The sequence below is a fragment of the Ciona robusta genome, chromosome 13 (genome assembly GCF_009617815.1).
Source record: "Ciona robusta chromosome 13, ASM961781v2".
In the NCBI taxonomy this organism is placed as follows: domain Eukaryota; kingdom Metazoa; phylum Chordata; class Ascidiacea; order Phlebobranchia; family Cionidae; genus Ciona; species Ciona robusta.
Genome location: NC_143247.1, coordinates 1305166 through 1328668, shown reverse-complemented (window position 1 = coordinate 1328668; position 23503 = coordinate 1305166). Strand labels below are relative to the sequence as shown.

The window sequence follows — 23503 nt, the reverse complement described above, 5'->3', positions numbered from 1 at the left end:
GTTAGATTAAACTAACAAATATAACTGTTACATTATTCAAACAACTTGTTTTGTCGCTATATCCTGTCTTTTCGTTTAAAATATTTCCAAATTTTCGCTACCGTAATCGAAGAGACAAATAAAATTATTATTAATATTAATTTAGCATCTAAATAAAATCTATAAATGTGTTTTTCTATACGGAAACCAACATTATTTTGTAGGGCATTTTAACTATATTATAAACGTTAGTTGCATTTAATAACATAATAATAACTTTTATTTGTCTCTTCGATTACGGTAGCGAAGATTTAAAAATATTTTAAACGAAAAGACAGGGTATAGCGACAAGACAACAGTTGTTAAAACACGCTTACGGTTAAAAACATATTTACATTTATTTGAAAATAAGCGTGGTCGCTACGCCTATAGCGGACATACGAGCCATTTATTTTAATTAAGTTAAAATTCTAATAGAAACAAAAGTGTGGGTAAAGTAATAAATTCCGCGAAATCTTATAATAAGTTCCGCGAATCTGACCCTGATCTGATGTTCATATAGTTGAACCATTCTTGTATAGTAAGTAAAATACAGTAGTGATCTGGTGTTACGAAAATGAACCAACAAAAATCAAGTCCAACCACTAATGGTAATAGAGAAATATATTTCGCCTAAATGGCATCGCCAGTCTCTCATTCAAATAGAATTATCTGCATTTATATTTAGTAGGGTGGGGGAAGATGGGACACCTTTTCATTCTGTTTTTTCGTCCCAATTGGTAGTAAACAAGGAACATTCAAAGAATTATTAAACCGTATCCTCACAACTTTCATAAACCGTTGTTAATTGTTTAAAAAACGATCAGGATATTTTGATATTATGTGCCGAAGGTGTCCCATCTCCCCCCACCCTACTATACGTTAAATAAATCAATAAAAACACATATTTTTTCCAACATTTATTTGTTACTTAAGCTAACATATATTCACAATAATGAAACAGAGCACGCGAAATAATTGAATTGCAACAGTTTTTGAGCTAAAGTGTCACTCGATAACACTAAACACAAAAAGCGATCCGTCTCGATCTGCCGAGGCAACATATATATGCTAAACACATAATAAAATAACTGAGAAAATGTCAGTTTTCTCACACATTTTTTATATCAAATTTAAAAATCTAAATATGTTTTAAATTTAATATTTAAATTTTTAATTGAATTTTAAACTTTCAAAATGGTATCATCAAAAAATATCCCAGTTTTTCAAGATTTTTGATAAAATATGTCCGAAAAATATGTTTCTGGTTTCAAAAGGATAAATACAGCTACAATTTTGGTGGAATTACTGGAAAAAAACAATTCCTGTTTTTTTTTAAAATTAAGTCATAAATTACAAACTAATTTTTTTTTAAGTAAATTGCTCAAAAGCCGAATTTTAAAATACTGGTAATAAAACTATTTTGACTGTAATACGATAAATGTTATGCATATAAAAACTGGAGGTAAGATTAAATGGTCTTTAAAAATACGTTTTTTATTTGAAAATTATATTTTTGGTTTTCAAAATTTGGCACTTTTGGCTCAAAAACATATAAAATCTTAAAAAGCTTCGGTTGTGAAATGTAAAGAAGTGAATTGACGTGTGGTCGCTTCGGATGCCTCTTGTCGCTCTTTACTCTTTTTTTGACGCTGCTTTCGTCGGATAATTGCACCGACTATGACGCCCAAAATTACGAGGACCAAGCCGAGGATTGAACCGAGAATGACCATAGTTGTGTCAACTGTAAAATTGAATGAATGTTACTCGACTTTGCGTGGACGGAAAATGACAGTCGTTATAACATGGGTGTTTTGTTTCATACACCTCGAGCCAGCTTAAAGTTACCATGTATGTTACTTTATAGGTAATTACGTTTTGGGGATTTCATTTCTATGTATGGCTGATAATTTGGCCAATCCATTAGTGACCACTGGGTTGGAGCAATTGCCGTTAATTGTCTTGCCCAAGGACACATACGCCTACAATGGTAGCAGCGACGGGCCTTGAACCTATTACCTCTGGGTTAAAGGCAGGCGCTCTGACCGCTTTGCAATGGCGCCGGAAGTTATCACTAATTTGTAGACAGTTTTTTTGACGTCATTGTTATTTTTAATAAACCATTAACAACCTTTTACTGTTTCTAGTTTTAAACCACTGAAAAAAATCAAATTTTATTTCGGTTTTGGTACAATAAATGCTTCTTCTTTGTGAATGTATAAAAAATCAAAATACGCTTTATTACCACATTTGAGAATTTCTCTTACTACAAAAAAAATCATTTTTCGTGGGTATGCCGCTTAAAGAAACTTAACAAAATACTACCTTGATTGTCTCCGTTATTTTTCAAGTCGGATAGGGATTGTTTTACCCATTCTACATGTATGGGACCTTGGCTCACAAAATGTCCCACTGGTGGTGCAGAGTCGGGATTGTATTCGCCTTCTCTTGAAAGAGCTTCACGCTTGCGACGAAACTCCCCCAATCCGCGACAATCAATCTAAAAAAATAAAAACATATATTAAAATTTCAAAAAGTGTGAAAAAGTAACACATTTTTTTTTTCAATCTAAAAAAGTAAACACATATATTAAAAAAAAGTGTAAAAAAGTAAAACATTTTTTTAAAGGGGTATTATATAGTACTGTGGGGAAAGATGGGACATCTTTAGTGCAGAATTGACAAATATCCTGATCGTGTTTTTAATAATTAACAACGGTCTATGGAAGTCGTGAGGATACGGTTTTATAATTCTTTGAATGTTTTTGTTTACTATCAAATGGGACGAGAAAATAGAATGAAAAGAAATTTTACGGTTCTACTGTATTTTATTTTATTTCCTATTAGTGCTTTTAATACGTTTTGTTACTATATTCTTCATTATTATTATCGTTTAGGTTTACATTCATAATATAATATAACCAATATATTATAGTCCAAATCAACGCGTTTTAATTACAGCGATATAATCATAAAAATAACTTTATTTGTCTCTTCGATTACGGTAGTGAAGATTTAGAAATATTTCAAACGAAAAGACAGGATATGGCGACAAAACAACAGTTGTTAAAACACGCTTACAGTTAAGATACTAATAAATTTTTTGTTAACTCAGTTTCGATCTAAAATAAGTTCAGGACGTCACGATTTTAGGGCAAGCATATCTCTTGCGAAATAACGGTGCTAAATAATATGCCCGTAGCTACGGATAGCATAAACAAAACTTTTAATAAACCTGTTTTGCAACTAACGTATACCAAGTTCGCACTTAACTGACTTATTTGATAAAAAATATGGGAAATATTTTCCAATACCAAATTTGTTAAATTTAAAAATTTTTTTTACCATTTTTCAAAGAAAGGTATAACTACCGGTAAATATGCCCACCCTACTATATATTTGTATAGTGGGGTAGAAAAAAATGAGGATTACGATTTTACAAAAAGTTACTTTAACTTTCTGTAGAGTTTCTGCTATGATATGGTTTAAAATTTGGACAACCCATCAGTGACATTTTTTAAAGAAAGGTAACTACCGGTAAATTAGAAATAAATTTCATATTTATTTCTTAGGTTTTAATTATAGTAGAGTGGGGAAAGACATTTAGCACATAATATTCAAAAAAACCTAATCGTGTTTTAAACAATTAACAACGGTCTATGGGAGTCATGAGGATACGGTTTCATAGTTTGTTGAATGTTTGTTTACTACCAAACGGGATGAGAAAATAAATAAAAGGTGTCCCATCTTCCCCAACCTACTTAATATCATCATAAAAGTTGTTTCTATTCAAAGCTTGATGAATTGAATATATAAATGTAACTTGCTTTATCCTCGTGTAGCCGGAAAACGACAGTCGTTATAACACGGGTGTTCTGTTTCATACACATCGTGTCGGCTTACGAGTTACCATGTATGTTACTTTGTGGTTGGGTTTTTTATGTATGCCTGATAATTTAGACAACCCATTAGTGACCTCTGGGTCGAAGCAACTGACGTTAAGTGTCTTTCCCAAGGGCACGAACGCGCACAATGGTAGCAGCGACGAGCCTTGAACCAATAACCTATTGGTTACAGGCAGGCGCTAACTACTTTGCTACGAATTATAACTTTATTTAAACCACTACACAAATGCCTTCAGTTTAGAAGACAGAACTATTGACTTCAATATCAAGGTAAAAAATGCCAAAACGTGAAAGAATTAAAGGTTACTTGGTCAAATTGACTAAATTGCCGCATATGGCTTTGTAAAGTGTAGTACACGATTTTATAATAGGATTAAAGCATTATATTCTTAATCTTTTTATTATTTTGTTGACTGTGAACCTGAGATGTATGGCAATAACATGAAGGCCTTGTATACAAAAAATTACTAATGTATTTTTCGACAGTCAGTATATAAGTTATGTAAATACGCAAAGTGTGTATTATCATCACGTACACAGAATTATATACGCTGTAAAAAGTTATATTCATTCATTCATTCATTCATTCATTCACTCATTCATTCATTCACTCATTCACTCATTCACTCATTCACTCATTCACTCATTCACTCATTCACTCATTCACTCATTCACTCATTCACTCATTCACTCATTCACTCATTCACTCATTCACTCATTCACTCATTCACTCATTCACTCATTCACTCATTCACTCATTCACTCATTCATTCATTCACTCATTCACTCATTCACTCATTCACTCATTCACTCATTCACTCATTCATTCATTCATTCATTCATTCATTCACTCATTCATTACATTCAATAATATACATACCCCGTTCCCAGTGCAGATTTCCGATGTTCTGTTACAGATATCAACTTCGCAATGCAAATATACGTCATCTGCGCTCCATCGCCATTTAAACATCTGGAATTTAAACTGACTTCTGGCATTTTCACCGTTGTATCGTACTTGTACAGTAGAGTCGTTCAGACTGGCGCATCTAAAAAATAATAAGTATTAAAATTGTACCATGGCGAAAATAGGACACCTTTAGCGCATAATATCCAAATATCCTGATCGTGTTTTAAACAATTAACAGCGGTCTATGGAAGTCGTGAGGATACGGTTTTATAATTCTTTGAATGTTATTTGTTTGCTACCAAATGGAACGAGAAAATAGAATGAAAATGTGTCCCATCTTTCCCCACCCTACTGTATACTTATATAGTGGGGTGAGGAAAAATGAGTATTCGGTTTTATAAAAAGTTACTACACTTTTTAACTTCGTGTATAATTTTTTCTATGATATGGTTTAAAATTTGGACGACCCATTAGTGACCGCTGGGTTGAAGCAATTTTCGTTTAGCATTTAGGGCAGCACTTCTTAAACTGGGGTAAATTTACCCCTAAGGGTAAATTCCTTGTATTTGGAGGGTAAATGAGCTGCCAATCAAAATTCACATCAGTTGACGGGACAGAAAAACTGTGCCAATTGCAGTACTTTACCAGACATTAAACTCGTTGCAAAAAAGCAAGCGCATTCGTTGCTTTAAATATAACTGACGTAATTAGTTATATTCGCTTTTTAATAAATTAGAGCCATATTTTGGGGGGTAAATCTAATAAGTAGCTTTTTTTAAAACGGTAAAGCATACAAAAAAGTACCACTTATTTAGGGTCTTGCAAAACAATATATATTTGTATCTAGAAGTTAGTATTGGTATTAGCTTTATAATAAATCCTGGTACGGAGCTGCACTATGTCATAAAAAGGCCCCTGGGCAACAATTTTGTGGTTGGTTTCTGATTCAGAATACAGATAATGTCGAGATTGTGGAATATAGTTACTGTAACATATGATTAAACTTACGCGTTTGCCACACCTTTGTAATATGTTTCCCATATATAATAATATATAGTAGAGTGTGGGAATATGAGACACTTTTTCATTCAATTTTATCGTTCCATTTGGTAGTAAACAAAGAGCGTTTAAAGAATTTGAAAACCGTGGCCTCACGACTACCATAGACCGTTGTTAATTGTTTAAAACACGATCAGGATGTTTGGATATTATGAGCTAAAGGTGTCCAGTCTCCCCCACCCTACTATGATTATTTTCATTGAAAAACTGACGAACAAATAAAGTATAGCAATTTTGCAACCATAAAAAGGCTGCTGGTTGCTCCTATACCACTGTAGGCGTATGTGTTCTTGGGCAAGACACTTAACGGCAATTGCTCCAACTCAGTGATCACTAATGGGTTGTCCAAATTACTAGTCATACATAAAATATCTTAAAAAATAATCACCTTCAAAGTTACATTCGTGGTAACTCGTAAGCTGGCACAAGGTGTATGAAATCTGACACCCGTGTGATAATCTAATAACCGTGTAGACCACGCAAGGATAAAGCAAGCAACATTAAACACATCTTCACACACGTTTGTTTCTATTAGAAGTTTAACTTGATAATAATTAAACATAAATGGCTCGTTTGTCTGCTAGGACCACGCTTATTTTCTTTCAATTAAATTAAAATATGTTTTTAACTGTAAGCGGGTTTTAACAACTGTTTTTTTGTCGCTATATTCTCTCTTTTTATTTAAAATTTTTCTCAATCTTCGCTACCGTAATCGAAGCTATTAATAAAATAAAGTTATTACATAAACACAAGAAGTGATTTACCTGTTTACAATAAGCATGTGTTTGGTGGAAACTGGGTCAGCGGGGTCACGAGATTGAGATGCGAAGCACCTTTCCATTGTAACTACGAGATGGGGGTCCGATACATGAGCAAGCTCAACCTGAAAAAAAATTAACACTACTTTCAAAAATTTAGTAGGGTGAGGGAAGACGGGGCACCTTAAGCACATAATATCTAAATATCCTGATTGCGTTTTAAACAATTAATAACGGTCTATTGGCGTCGTGAGGATACGGTTTTATAATTCTTCGAATGTTCTTTGTTTACTACCAAATGGGACGAGAAAATAGTAATGTCCCATTTCCCCCACCCCCTAATACAAACATGTCCCATTTTACCCCACCCAACTATACACTATAAAAACTAAAGATCACAAAACAGATATATGTCAAACACGTGAATTGCTGTTTTAAAGAAAATAGGAAATTACTTTTCGTTCCAATTACGAACTATTATTAATACTAAGGTTTAAAATGTATTTGATTTAAAAGCAACGTTCAAAAAAACCTTTTTACATTAAACATTTTTACTTAAACGTGTTACCTTAACAAATGCTAATAAATATTTTTGTCCAAATTGTAATTCTCAATTACCTACTTTAAAAAATTACGGTAGCCCAATAATTAAATGGTATGTGAAAGTAATGGTGCCGCGTTGTACAGAAAACCTGTTTTACAAGAAAGAACATGCGGTACCATACCTGCTACGCGTGTCCACTTGAGAAAAATTTGTGATCACGCTTTTGGCGCATGGTTTTATGATAGTTTTAAGGATTAAACACGCAAAATCGTGAAGCGCTCCATATTAATCAAAAACAGGAGAAAAAAAAGACAAAATTAAGATAATCTTCTTTTCCTGGTCAAGGGTCTGTTGTTATTAATAACAAATAGATTCGACATAGAGTGCACGGTTTGGCCCATTTTCTTATTGAAACGATTGATCATAGATTGATTATAACACAATGCGGTAAGATGGGATACCTTTAGCACATAATATCCAAATATCCCGATCGTGTTTTATACAATTAACAACGGTCTGTGAGAGTCATTTTTATACGGTTTTATATTTCTTTAAATGTTTTTTGTTTACTACTATATGGAACGAGAAAATAGATTAAAATGTATCCCGTATTTCCCCATCCTTATTTTTGATATTAAGTGGTAAAGGTGTCCCATTTTTCCCCACCCTACTATATGTTAAAAACTTTTTTCCTTTACGTAAGATTTATTACTTGGTTTTCTGCAAGTGGACATGAGTAAATGTATCGACCAGAAATAGAGGGCAATACAACATTCTAGTAAGGACGAATTATAACATTTATGAATGAATGTAATCATTTAATCTCGCGTGTCCAAAAACGACAGTCGTTATAACACAGGTGTTCTGTCCCATACACCTCGTGCCAGCTTACGATTTACCATGTATGTTACTTTGTTTGTGGGTGATATTTTTGGAGGATTTTTTATGTATGGCTGATAATTTGGACAACCCATTAGTGACCACTGGATTGAAAAAATTGCGGTTAAGTATCTCGCTCAAGGACACATACGCCGACAATGGTAGCAGCGATTGGCATTGACACGAATTAAGTGACCAACGGACTTACCTGAACATAAACGTATGTTCCAATAGATATAGTCGGTTGTTGTGTGTACTCGTGACTTCCAGAGTAACTGTTATCGTCAAATAAACCCATTCTCACTTCAAATCGCCCTTGCCCAGTTTGGAATTTCAAAACACTGCAATAAAAATAGTAATTTTCTTTATTTAGCAAACATTTTGTAAAAAAAAAAAAACTTTTTTGTAAATTTTTTTTTGTAAATTATTTTGCAAGATATAAATTTACTAAGAGAACGCTTTACAAAAAAAACTGCAAAACATGATTGAATCTCAAAACGTACAGTCCTGGCGTTTTAACTAAACGATGAAATATGATACAGTTATATTATTCTATATTTCTATTTAAATTCTGGTTATTTTTTTTACAATCTTTGAACAAATGTTATATGCGTCAGGTTAGGTTCAAAACAAAGACGTTTTAACTCTAAGACCTAATAATAATTTTGATTTGTCTCTTCGATTACGGTAGCGAAGATTTAGAAATATTTTAAACGAAAAGACAGAATATAGCGACAAAACAACAGTTGTTAAAACACACTAAATGTGGCTGTACACAGTATCCAGCATGCGAATTCGCTTGCGAAGTCGTATGCAAACCCATTACCGAGTTCCGCATGCGGCAGCGAAATCCGGACAAAACAGACGAATTCCGGATACTGTGTACAGCCACCTTTACACTTAAAAACATTTTTTTAAATGGATAAGTTTTACGTTTTATTTTTTTTTTTAATATAAATAAAAAAAATTCAAATTACTCTATAAATTTTGCAATATTTTAGATTCATTACGTTTTAGATTATTTGTTTATACGATGTGTTATTAGGAACGGTAAATAACCATAAAAACGTAGTTTAATTGTATATGCTTAATTATTGTGTAGGTTTTTAATATTAAATTTGCGTAAAACAGATGGTTGATTTATGCTCTGCAAAGCATGCATTCTTCTGAGTAAAAGGTGTAGCCATTTACCGCACCGGTAATTTTTTGGACAAGTGGTTACGATTTGTTTTTTTCTAAACTGTAATTACTGTACCAGTACCGGTTTTCTAACTTTTCAGTTCGGCCAATTGAGATTTTTTTCCGGGAAAATTTTTAAATTTAGATTTTTTTTAAAAACCACTTATCAAAAAGTATTTAATTTTTTTTATAAGAAGTTACAGACTTTAACAGGCTCTTGCACAAAACATACCTAAAAGCAGGGTTTAATTTAGTAGGATGGGGGAATATGGGACACCTTTCTTTGAAAGTTTCTTGTTTACTGTCACATGTGACGAGAAAATAGAGTTAAAAGTGTTCCAACTTCCCCCATCCCACTATATTCAAATCATAACTTAAATTTTAGAACTAAAATTGATATGTTTTATCGATGAAAAATCAAACGTCCGTTAAAACAGATACAACATACATAAATCGCATATACTTAAAATAAACGCCTTTTACTTGCCACAATAATTTAGTTCGAACCCCTTTTTTAATAAAAATATATCCTTAGTTTTTTAACTCATTTTAAACGATTTTTTAAACAATTTTTAACGATTTTTTAAACGATATTTTTTAAACGATATTTTTTTAAACGAATATTTAATCACAGTATATAATTATATTTGAACATTTTTTAATAAAAAATGAAAAAAATGTTAAACGATATTTTTTAAACGAATATTTAATCACGGTATACATTTATATTTGATCATTTTTTAATGAAAAATTCTCCATAGTGTACTAAATAAATGCAATGTTTGTATAAAAATTATAGAGTTGTTAAGCCTATAGCTGTCAAATACCGGACAGGTCGAATTAAAAAAAGTTGTATTATTGCTTTTAACCGCACTCTGCCTTTACTAAGGCAGCTTTCAGCTTAAATAAACCTCAGAGGCAAGTTCACCTTTCTGGCCGAGTTTCTTAACAGAAATACTGCAATAACGCCTACACGGTTTTGAATAGATTCCGTGGTACTGTCTTATCTCTGATTTAAAAGGTACACGCTGCAGGCATTTTAAAACTAATATCACAAAAACTAATAAAAGTTTATTACTAACAAACCACATTTAAATTTTATTAGAAAAAAGAATTTTTGAAACACGCATATTTTATTTAACCGGCTATACATTTAAATCAAAGTGAGATTAACTGTTTTCCAGACGTTGTACTATTTTAGGATTAAACAGACTTATCAAATCTTAACAAAAAAACAGAAAAAAATTGTTTATTAGTAAATTAGTTTTTTCTATAATAAAAAATACTAGTAATATTTTAATAATAGAGGCGTATGAACCAGAACACCCGTGTTTAACGATTATCGTTTTCCGGCCACGCGAGGATAAAGTAAGTTACACTCATTCGTCAAGCGTTTTGAATTGGAACCTTATTCTACTCTTTTTATTCTTTGAAAAACTGCTGTTTCTATTGAAAACAAGTTTTTAAATAGTTGAAAGCTGCAATAATCTGTGGCTTTATATATAGTCAGCCTAGTGGTCGTTAATGGATTGTCCAAATTATCAGCCATACATAAAAAATGAAAAATAAATAAAAAGAATAACCCACATGACATGGTAACTCGTAAGCAGGCACGAGGTGTATGAAACAGAACACCCGTGTTTATAACGATTGTCGTTTTCTGGCCACGCGAGGATAAAGTAAGTTACATTCATTCACTGTGTGTTACTCTGTGGGTAATTGCTTATTATTATTTTATATTTTTTTATGTACGGCTGATAATTTGAACAACCTATTAGTGACCACTGGGTTGGAGCAATTGTCGTTAAGTGTCTTGCCCAAGGACACATACGCCCACCATAATAGCAGCGTCGAGCCTTGAACCCATTTATGTAGGTTACATGCAGGCCCGCGAACCACTATATGCCACTGCGCCGATTCATTAGATACGAATTTCAACTTACTTAAGAGTTGGCAAGAGTGAAGGTCCAGAAACAGTGTAGGTGTCCTCGTAAATACATTTAAAATCTAACAGGATCATTTCTCGGTCGATAATGTTTTGTGTATTGTTGACTTCTCTGTTCCATACAACCGTGTTACTAAACGTGTAGTCGTCGCCGGGACCACGTTGCTGAAATTTTGATAAATTAGACCAGTTTAAAATTGTCATAATATAGTAGGGTGGGGGAAGATGGGACACCTTTTCATTTTGTTTTCTCCTTCCATTTGGTAGTAAACAAAGAACATTCAAAGAATTATGAAACCGTATCCTTACGAATTCCACAGACCGTTGTTAATTCTTTAAAACACGATCAGGTTATTTGGAAATTATGTGTTAAAGGCGTCCCATCTTTCCCCACCCTACTATAATAACTTTATTTGTCTCTTCGATTACGGTAGCAAAGATTTAAAAATATTTTAAACGAAAAGACAAGATATAGTGACAAAACAGCAGTTGTTAAAACACGCTTACGGTTAAAAACCATTTAGTTAAAACGGTCTGATCTGTACAGTTTAAGATTCAATCATGTTTTAATTTTTTTTGTAAAATATATAATTAGTTATTTTGATTTAGTTTTTGAATACTGTGGGGGAAGATAAAACACCTTTAGCATATAATATCCAAATATCCTGATCGTGTTTTAAACAATTAACAACGGTCTATAGGAGTCGTGAGAATACGGCTATATAATTCTTTGAATGTTTTTTGTTTACTACCAAATGGAACAAGAAAATAGAATAAAAATGCGTCCTATCTTACCCCACCGTATGTAATTTAAATTTGAGAAAAATTACTGTGATCTTATACTTCAGTAACGAGTTATGTATATGTTACTTCATTAAGGTTTAGCATGTAAGAAAAACGCTACAGTTTGCAAATTTCCACGTGTATGGAAACTCCCTTTTAAAATCCGTGCTATGGCATAGGTTTTGACTTACAAATAATTTTCTAGCGGTATATTTCTATTTTCTGTCAAGAGTCCGTAAACTTTATGTAAGCCGTAGAATGCTTAAGGTGAATGGACAGCACGTCTAATGCTAATTCAGACAAGCAATTTAAGTGGTCTTACAGGTATTACGTGAGGCATGTTATTACGAATAGATTCTCACGGATAATTGGCACTTTTAAACCGTCTTTGAAAGGCAGAACGTCTACGTGTCTTTTACACCGTAATTGAGAAACAGTAATAAGCTTTAATTTCCCAAAACTATCTGTTTATTCTCGGCGTGTCTAATTGCGCCTTTGAACTTATACATCGTGTTTACGGTTCAAATAAACAGACGCAAAGAATGTAACTCTATTATATTGTAAAAAAGCCGACTCCCCCTATTGAACGGTAATGTCTCACGCACACTTTTGTTTCTATTAGAAGTTTAACTTGATAATAATTAAACATAAATGGCTCGTTTGTCTGCTAGGTGTAGCGACCACGCTTATTTTCTTCCAAATAAATGTAAATATGTTTTTAACCGTAAGCGTGTTTTAACAACTGTTGTTTCATCCCTATATCCTGTCTTTTCGTTTAAAATATTTCTTAATTTTCGCTATCGTAATCGAAGAGACCAATAAAAGTTATTATTATATGATTGCTTTATTTTTTAATTTTGTATAAAAATAAGTATATAATTTATGTTTTTAATTAATTTGATACGACACATTATGAATTTACTATCTGTTTGGTGTAACGTATGCCCTTTATAAACAATAAATTGACCATAAACTTTTTGTGTGTGAATAACGTCTATACCGTTTTGGCGGCCAATCGCGGCTCATATAGTAGTAATTTTACTACATATACTTGTATATTTTAAGGTATCAGGGAGTCGTGAGGATGCGGTTATGTAATTTTTTGAATGTTTTTTGTTTATCGTCAGATGGGGCAAATAAAAAGAATGAACGTGTCCCATCTTTAACACTAAAAATGTATCCCGTTTTCCCCAATTATAAATTATCCCATTTTCCCCACCCATAAATATGTCCCATCTTACCCCACCCCACTACATATAAGACTATACTTACAATGACTTGTGTTCCGCAGTTTGAAAACGGGGGTAGAATACTGAGTCTGTACAAATTGCCGTCTTCGCTTGCTCGACATTGCTGTCCAGCAGAAGATTTTCCAAAATAAACGAAACGCGCGTCGTCGTCGACCTGCAATTCTTGCACAAGTCCTTTGTCGATTACTACATCAATTCGATCGTCTCCGCAACGAACGGTGGGCTCAGCTGTGATAAAAACGATTCAGTTACCCAGCAGAAGCTCTCATTACAGAACGTGTTTTCTTGGATGGATAAGAATGTTAAACGCGTCGACCTCCGCGCGGAGGTTATGGGCCATTATGACGTCAGAATCACGGCGATTATTGCGTGAGTGTGCGGTGTAAAATCGGCGCCAACGTAATTTGCTTGTAAAGCTGGTACAATTTACAATCGTATTCTGACCAAAGGACAAAACCGAAAAAAAAAAATAAATCACCTGGAAATAAGTCTTACATAACAGTAAAAAGTTCTGGTAAATTTATATATATAATTTTAACTTGTCTCTTCAATTCGTTAGCGAAGATTTAGAAATATTTTAAACAAAAAGACAGGATGTAGCGACAAAACAACAGTTGATAAAATCATATTTACATTTAACTAGAAGAAAATAAGCGTGGTCGCTACGCCTATAACAGACATACGAGCCATTTTTTTGTTTAATTATTTTCAGGTTAAACTTCTAATAGAAACGTAAGTGAGCGTAAAGATACGACCGTATAAGAAGGGGAGTCGGCTTTATTAAGATTATAGATAATTTTATAATTTAAACCATTTGTGTCTGTTTATCTGAATAGTAAACACGCTGTATAATTTCAAAGGCACAATTAGGCAAAAATAAGCGTGGTCGCTAGACCTAGCAGACACACGAGCCGTTTAAACTTACGATGGTTGCAATCCTGGCCCGCCCATCCGTCGTCACACTCACACCAGTACCCTCTCGTGTAAGCCGCGTTTGCGTCACAGGTTCCTTTATTATTGCAAGTCACACCAGCACACGCGTCGTCTTGGGCTGAAAATGTACAAATCAAGCATATTATATTTTGTTTAGGAAATTTATAGCGCAAATAGCGGTCGTAACTTAAAAATAAAAAAAATAATTAACTACAAAGTAACATACATGACAACTCGTAAGCTGGCACGAGGTGTATGAAACAGAACACCCGAGTTATAACGACTGTTGTTTTCCGGACACGCGAGGATAAAGCAAGTCACATTGATTCGTTCAAAAAGTCATAAACGTGGTAACTTGTAAGCTGGCACGAGGTGTATGAAACAAAACACCCGTGTTTTAACGACTGTTGCTAATCGGACACGCGAGGATAAAGAGAGTTACGTTCATTTATTCACAAAGTTACATACGTGGTAACTTAGAAGATTTTCCAAAATAAAGTGTATGAAACAGAACAGCCGTGTTATAACGACTGTGGGTTTTCGGACACGCTAGGATAAAGCAAGTCAAATTCATTTATTCACAGAGTTACATACGTGGTAACTTGTAAGCTGACAAGAGGTGTATGAAACAAAACACCCTTTTATAACGATTGTCGTTTTTCGGACACGCGAGGATAAAGCTAGTTACATTCATTGGTTCACAAAGTTACATACGTGGTAACATGTAAGCTGACACAAGGTGTATGAAACATAACACCCGTGTTATAACGACTGTCGTTTTCCGACACGCGACGATAAATCATTTATACATTAGTTCAATTATTTATTCTTAAATTGCCTACTACCATTTTCTTAAGAAATTGCATTAAGTTAAACACCTTAATACATAAAGTTTACGCCGCTAAATAAATAAAGACGTGTATTCTAACCAAATACAAAATAAAAAAAAAGATTTTCCATACAAACTTACCAAAAATTAAATCAAAAGCAAGAAAAAAGAGAAGGGTTAATGAAGCATGTCGAAATTGCATTCTGGAATAAAAAACAGTTTCAATTGTTACGTCATAGTCTAATACAAAGTTACATAAGTTGTTTTCAGATAACAAGTTATTGTATAAATCAACAATTTTTTAGTTATAAAGTCTGGCGTACTAATACCTATACTTTAGACCACGCAGCCAACAGCAGTACTTTTTAATTAGTTTATTGCGTTATTAGACGCCCCAAAGCTGCTGTTAATCACATTGTATGCTAATTCCTGTAACCAGAATTGCCGCAACCGCGGATAAATCTGTGCTATGCAACTAGAACAGTTACATTTTTGTGCCGATTTCTGAGCATTTTCTGCTTTATTGTAGTTGTTTTATCAAATAATTCAAATACTTAGCCTACATTAGTTAGTAATTAGTCAGTTTTTGGTTCTGTTCAAAAGTAAAATCTTAGTAAATTGGCAATTATACCGCTGGGCCTTAAAATACAGTCGCTATAAACAATTAACGTTAAAAAATAATTTAAAATAGGTTGGACTGTACTTGTATTGTAAAAGCCCAAATTTCTGCTAAACGATCAGCAAACAATTATAGAAAAAGGTCAAATGCTATAAAAACGACTTTTATACCTCAGTAGTAGTATTGTACAGTAGGAAAATATTCGTTAAGCACTTAACACCCAACGAAAAAAATAACGAATTTTATATGTAATAGTAATGTACAGTAAGAACATAATTGTTAAATATTTGACGCCCAACGAAAACTCGCGAACGATTTTGACCAATTGTTAAAACACTCCCAAATAGCGGAGCACGAAACGTGGCCTTGGGCAATGAAAATAAACCAGTTCGTTCAGCTTTTCTGATTATCTTAACGCGTGTCAAAAGAGACTGCTTGCGGGTCATCGCGCGAATAGCACGAAGCCATATTTTTTAAGTACAGTAATACAGTGTAATAAGGTGGGATATCTTTAGCACATAATATCAAAATATCCTGATTGTGTTTAAAACAATATTTTTGTCGTCCCATTTGGTAGTAAATAAAAAATATTCAAAGAATTATGAAACCGTATCCTCAAAACTCTCATAGACCGATTTTAACTGTTTAAAACAGGATCAGGATATTTGGATATTATGTGGGAAAGGTGGTTCGTCTATATACCACTATCTTACTATAATAACAAATTTTAATTTAAAGTAAACTAAATAACAGAAATTGTCAAACCAATACCGTTATTGTAAAGATTCGGCTAAAACAGGAAAAAACTTACCTTAAATATTAACAAAAGGTGTAGCGGGTTATTACACAGCGCGCCTGGCGCCGGCGAGCGCGCTGTCTTGTTCTGTTTTAGTTCTCCTGAAACACAATACATAGCTTAATGTGCATTACTTAGTGTTATGTTAACTAAAAATACCAATATATAGCTATTAATTGTTCATCTATTTTCTATTGTTAAAATGTATAGTAGAGTGCGGTTTGGCGGTTTTCTCGTCCCATTTGGTAGTAACAAGGGACTATGGAAGTCGTGAGGAAACGATTTCATAATTGTTTGATTGTTTTTGTTTACTAAGATGGGACACCATTCTATTTTTTGATCCATTTGGAATGCTTTTTATTTCTATTTTTGTAAAAAAAAAATATTTTAAAAATTATAAAACTGTATCCTTACGACCCCCATAGGCCGTTGTTAATTGTTTAGAACACGATTAGGATATTTGGTTATAGTATGCCAAGCTAAAAGTCCCAAATTCAATTGAGTATAGTTAAAAAGAATAGAAAAAAATACACGGACAAAAATATCCTTTTATCTTTGCGGGACCTTAAAAACGCACAAGCTAAAAGAACACAAACGAAAAGTCACCTATTCAACTTAAACGCAAAGACAAACAAATACATCGCTTTTGTGTTTATATAAAATTTGCCAGAAACGGTTTGCGTAAATTTGGTTTGACCATTTTGTTTTTTGCTTGGTTTTGTGGACAAGTTCAATTATCTGATAACGTTTTTTCCCACGCTGTATTAACTAGCAAGTACAGCTAGTGCTAAAATTGTGAACTTACTCAATGTTTTTATATATACATTCAGTTTAACAAGATATAGTAGGGTGGGGAAGATAGGATGGTTTTAACACAAAATATCCAAATACCTGATCGTGTTTTAAACAATTACGAACGGTCTATGAGAGTCGTAAGGATACGGTTTTATAATTCTTTGAATGTTCTTTGTTTACTACCAAATGGGACGAGAAAATAAAATTCAAACATGTCCCATCTTACCCCACCCTACAGTATATTCCTATACGCCTACGTATTTAGGCCTAAAGTATTATCGTTCGTTATTGTATAAATTGGTGATCTTTTAATCTATTATACGCGAATATAGGCCTAAAAGTAACGCGTATTATATTCGCGTATATAATACTCGCGTATATAATACTCGTGCGTTGTATATAGTAGGGTGGGGGAAGTTGGGACACATTTGAACTCTATTTTCTCGGCCAATGTGGTAGTAAACAAGGAACTTTCAAAGAAATATAAAACTATATGCCCAAGACTTCCATTGACCGTTGTTAACTGTTTAAAACACGATCAGGATATTCGGATATTATGCGCCGAAGGTGTCCCATCTTCCCCCATCCTACTATATAAGACTTAATTATTTTCGTTCGCTGTTGCAATATTGAATAATTTTTTAATCTATTTAGATTTAAATTGTTTCTTGGTCATCCAAAAATACTTAATGATTACTCAGGCCATGCTCGATACGTCACTACGCTATGACGTCATCAAAGAACAGACACGTCTAAGTTAGTCAGCAGCGAGTAAGTTGTCATTACAGACGAAACTTGAAAGGTTACGTATATACCTAATCGACTTATATGGGTGAGGTCCAGGTAATTGAGTTATAAATATACACTCGTATTAGGAGAATAAAAGGTAAATAATATGGATTCGTCGCTAAATGTCGAAAACTATGAACAAAAAGACACAGAACAATTAATATATTAACAATAATAATTTAATTTGTCTTTTCAATTACGGTGGCAAAGATTTAGAAATAATTTAAACGAAAAAAAGGTAACAACGAAAACAACAGTTGTTAAAACACGCTTACAGTTAAAAACATATTTACATTTGATTATAAGAAAATAAGCGTGGTCGCTACACCTAGCAGACAAACAAGCCATTTATGTCTGATTATTATAAAGTTAAACTTCTAATAGAAACAAAAGTGTGCGTAAAACTGTTATAGACAAAGGCGAGTCAAATGCACTTAATTTACAAGCATAAGAATATTTATTATAAATTTGTATAAATTATATCCCACCTCTAGGGTTTTAAATTTGTGTGTTTGCCTTTCTTGTAAACTTTTTCTTTTTACTACTGTGTCCGAACGTGTGTGGGCCGTACTTCATACTCTGAAACGGCGCACCCACAACACGTACCCGGTTCCACCCGTCTCTAAACACGTTTAATCGCTAAACACGTCTGAAAAGCAGAGTATAGGATTTGTATGTAAAGAATGAAACGTCCATTACTTTGGTTGCCTTAATAGCCCTATAGTAAGGTGGGGAGATGGGACATCTTTTCATTCTGTTTTGCCGACTCATTTGGTTGTAATTAAAGAACATTTAAAGAATTATGAATTCTTACTCTCACGACAACTTTAGCATATGTTATTCAATGTCCTGATCGTGTTTTAAACAATTAACAACGGTCTATGTGGAAATCGTGAGGATACAGTTTTATATTTCTTTAAATGTTCTTTGTTTGCTACTAAATGGGACGAGAAATGAAATGAAAATTTGTCCCATCTTCCCCCACCCTACTATACAAGTGCAAAGATTTAAACATTACATTTTCGAAAGTACAAAAACCAAATAAGTAAACTTTTTGGATCATAATTTAAAAATAAAAATAACTACCAGATTAACAGCTTAAATTCTCACAAAAAGTTGTACAATAACACTAATAATGCCTTTTCGCAGACTAAGCGACTAAAAATGCCAATTTCATTCTGTAAGCTTATAGATACGGTTAATTAATTAGCGACGTAGACCACTTTTAATTTGGTATTTCAGACACGCGCGACTTCTATACCCACTAATACAGCGATACTGCGTGATTATGACGTAAAAATGCACGTTGTGCAACGTGTATGACGACATAATTAGTACATGCTATGGTAAAACTCAAAACTTAGCATTAAACACGTTTTAAGATTGGTCTTAGTATGTGATCATACAACATATATATGGTAGTGTGGGAAAAATAGGACACCTTTTTATTTTATTTTCTCCTCCCATTTGGTAGTCAACGAAAAATATTAAAAGAAATTTAAACCGGTATCCTTGCGACTCCCCTAGACCGTTGTTAATTGTTTAAAGCACAATTAAGACATTTGGATATTATGTGCAAAATGTGTCCCGTCTTCCCCCACCCTACTATATCTTAAAACAAGTTAAAATATTCAAACACGCAACTGCATTTACTGTACATTCATCGGCTGCATTGGAAATTTTATTCTTTAATTTATTCAGTTTAATTTAACTTTACTTGTTTAATTTTTACATGTTTTGGAATAAACCTTTCACCTATATGGCTTATGCTTCAGGCATTTTAATGTCTTCGCTTTACCACTGTCTAAACAAGAAAAACTCCGTAGGTTTCTAATACTCACATATCATACACTTAAACTACAATGTAATACAATGTCTTAACAACGCGTCTTTAAAATAGGTTACTAGCATACATTATTACTGCTATCGCTTACGTAACTTATCAATTTAAGCCTGCTACTGTACTACACGCTTACATTTGATACCCTATATACGAAAACAGTTCATTTTACAGAGTTGTTTCCCTGGTCTGTAACTTTCGTGTCTGGTTTCTTAGTCTTGCCTCTCGAAGCGCTTCAAAAATTACCAAACGCCTCGGGCCAGCAGGAGAAATGCGCCGATACGTCACAATCTAGTTCGCTTTATGACGCAACAATGCGTATTCAGGGTCATTACCTACGTATTTTAAATTCGGTGATTAAAGAACATGCCAATACACTGTTATTGAGACGTTAGAGGTCTTGTGTTGCTACCTAAGTGCTCGTACCACGTTAAGGTTTCGAAGAAGCTATTACGTTAAAATTTTATTGCTTTTATTTAACGTTCAAATGCATAATAACGAATTCCAGACCAGTCGTTACGATTTCTAATATTTGACAAGCGAATTTAGAATATAGTCCGAAAGATCTTTAGAAAACTGTTTAAAACGACGCAAAATAAAACAAAAATGTTTACTTTTTAGTTATTGATTTTTTTATTACTATTTTTAAAAGTCCTTGAACTTATTGGAAGAAAATATTTCGTACTAATTTTCATAAACACTTTATTTGATACTTTTTTAGCGGTTTTTATATGTCCAAACACAAAAAAAGAATAAATTTTAGGTATAGTGGGGTGGGGGAAGATGGGACACCTTTAGCAAAAAATATATAAATATCCTGATCGTGTTTTAAACAATTAACAATGGTCTATGAAAGTCGCGAGGACAAGGTTTTATAATTCCTTGAATGTTCTTTGTTTACTACCAAAATGTACGAGAAAATAGAATAAAAAGGTGTCCCATCTTTCCCCATCCTACTATTATTCTGAATTAAAGTTCTGTTTCTAAACATTTAATCGTTAATTTGTTGTTTGCCTCAATAAAATAAGTTTTATTATTATAATAAAATTGAAACATGTATATTTTAGTTACGTTAAGACCGTTTATATATGGCCTAAATGTTCATCGATTTAAAAAAATCGTTTTTTTTTTCTGCAGTTGAGATATTTTAAAGTTTTTAATTAGTAAAACACAGAAACACACATCGTAAAGAAATGAAATATTTTAACTTTTTGGATTAATGACCTAAACTTAGCGTTCTACAAAAAACTTCGAACTAGAACTAGTAACTCTTATAAAAAATATATATTCAACGTTAATATATATAGTAGGGTGGGGGAAGATGGGACAGCTTTTTAATCTATTTTCTTTTCCAATTTGGTAGTAAACAAACATTTAGCGATTTTTTATAAAACTTTATCCTCACGGCTCCCATAGACCGTTGTTTATTGTTTAAAACACAATCAGGATATTTAGTTATTATGTGTCAAAGGTGTCCCATCTTCCCCCACCCTACTATATATATTTAGCCTTTTAAACATCAATATAAACATATATACAAAACTGCATTATATTTCAATTTAAAAAAAATCGAATACCTAATCTTATAGAACGTAATTTCGCCTAGCATAACACCGAACGTCTCAAAATGTTCAAATTTCTTATGGTTGGTCTCAGCCGCCAATACAACTTTACATTGCTGAAAGCAAAACCGGTTTAACAAGTTATTTGTACAGCATGACGCGTGTCAATAACAGGGTCATGATCAGAACGGAAAACATCCAGTCTGGGAATATTACACATATAGTTTTGTGGGGTGAGACGGAACACCTTTATTACATAATATCCTGATCCTGTTTTAAACAATTAACAACGGTCTATGAGAAAGGATACCGTTTTATAATTATTTGAATATTCTTTGTTTACTACCAATTGGGACGAGAAAATAGTATAAAAAATGTGTCCTATCTATATACATATACAGTAGGGTGGGGGAAGATGGTAGAACTTTCAAGAAATTATAAAACTATATGCCTATGACTCCTATTGACCGTTGCTAATTGTTTAAAACACGATCAGTATATTTAGATATTATGTGCTAAAGGTGTCCATCTTCCCCCACCCTACTACATATTTATATTTAGAAATACTCAATTTTAATAAAGGACTGATGATGCCATTTAGGCAAAATATTTTATTAAACAATTGGTTAGACTTGATTCTTATTGTCTGTTACATTTTCGTAGCACCAGATACTGTATTTCTTTACACAAGAATCGTTCTCTATGGGCACCAGATCAGGGTCAGATTCGCGAATTTATCACAGTTACTAAGGGAAAATAGCAATTAAAGGAAAATTGTGGCTAAATCCATTTAAATCCAGGCACAAACAAAAAGGTTATAATATTGTATTTGTTGAAACGAGGAATGGCCAACGGATTCAAGTCCTACTATTTCTATCTTTGGGCTATTTGTTTGAGAAATTTTAGTAATAATTTTTAAAGATAAAAATGGTTAACCCATAAATTTAAAAGAAAATGTCGAAGTCAATTTTCAATATTTACAACAAAAACCAGTTATGTCAGGGCGTACCCGTGTCTAATGTAAATAAATTTATTCCGTTATAAATTGTTTTGTTTACAAGTTGAAAAACCGGCATAGTGGAAAACTTTATTGTATATGTAGTAGGGTGGGGGAAAACGGGACACATTTAGCGCAAAATATCCAAATATCCTGTTCGTGTTTTAAACGATTAGCAACGGACTATGGGAGTCCTAAGGATACCGATTTATGTTTATTTGAATTTTCTTTGTTTACTATCAAATGTGACTAGTAAATAGAATGATAAGGTGTCCCATCTTCCCCCACCCTACTGTATGTCTGATACGGCACAGAAATAAATATAAACTGCTCAGGAAATAAGAGGCCTATATTTACACGAACAATGCTTATTATAATCTATTGTTCATAACGGTTTATTGAATAGAATTTTGTTTTTTTTAACAAAATCAATATAGTGGGATGGGGGAAAGACGGGACACCTTTAGCACGTAATATCCAAATATCCTAATCGTAATTTAAAGTTAAACAATTAACAGCAGTCTTCGGAAGTCGGTCTATGAAAGTCGTTAGCATACGATTTTATAATTCTTTGAATATTCTTTGTTTACTACCATTTGGGTCAAGAAAATCGAATGAGCAGGTGTCCCATCTTCCTCCACCCTACTATATAATTGTAATCTGTGTATTTGCATTCGTATTTAATTTTAGCTTCATTCTGTTGTTATAATATAAGTTTGAGTGTATTTCGTGCACCAGCACTGATTCTGTGTGGCCGTTTAATGTAGTTGAGATTCGCTAAAGCATCATGATATCGCACTATTGTCTCTCAATTTTTTACATATATCTTTAAAGAACGTTGGTTCAAAAGTTTGTTAGCATAAATACAAAATATTCCAGTTGCGCAATGCATTGTGCATGGGTTTATCAACATAAAACAATTGCTGTTACATAGCTGCAAAATTTATAACTTTATTTGGCGTTTGAAAACGTTTACTACCCTAAAATTGTAGTTGTGGCGATGGACGCCCTATATGTCATATAAACCACTGTAAACCGGTTAAAACCAGTTTCCTCTTGATTTATACTCTGACTTTTTTCGTTGTTAATGTACCCGTACAAGTTTCTGATCGCT

The 23503-nt window shown here is 33.1% G+C and overlaps 1 protein-coding gene across 1 annotated transcript; it reads right to left on the bottom strand.

Annotated features, from left to right (window-relative positions):
- Window positions 1-923: 923 nt before the first annotated feature.
- LOC149725659 (uromodulin-like) lies at window positions 924-18641 on the bottom strand. The gene is made up of 11 exons (XM_089891751.1): window positions 18479-18641; window positions 16422-16507; window positions 15133-15194; window positions 14155-14280; window positions 13252-13457; window positions 11195-11361; window positions 8281-8413; window positions 6656-6774; window positions 4803-4971; window positions 2344-2518; window positions 924-1762 (listed from the first exon to the last, which is right to left on the bottom strand). The coding sequence occupies exons 3-11, from the start codon at window positions 15191-15193 to the stop codon at window positions 1581-1583; spliced, it is 1338 nt and encodes a 445-aa protein (XP_089747877.1). The 5' UTR covers window position 15194; window positions 16422-16507; window positions 18479-18641; the 3' UTR covers window positions 924-1580.
- Window positions 18642-23503: the final 4862 nt, after the last annotated feature.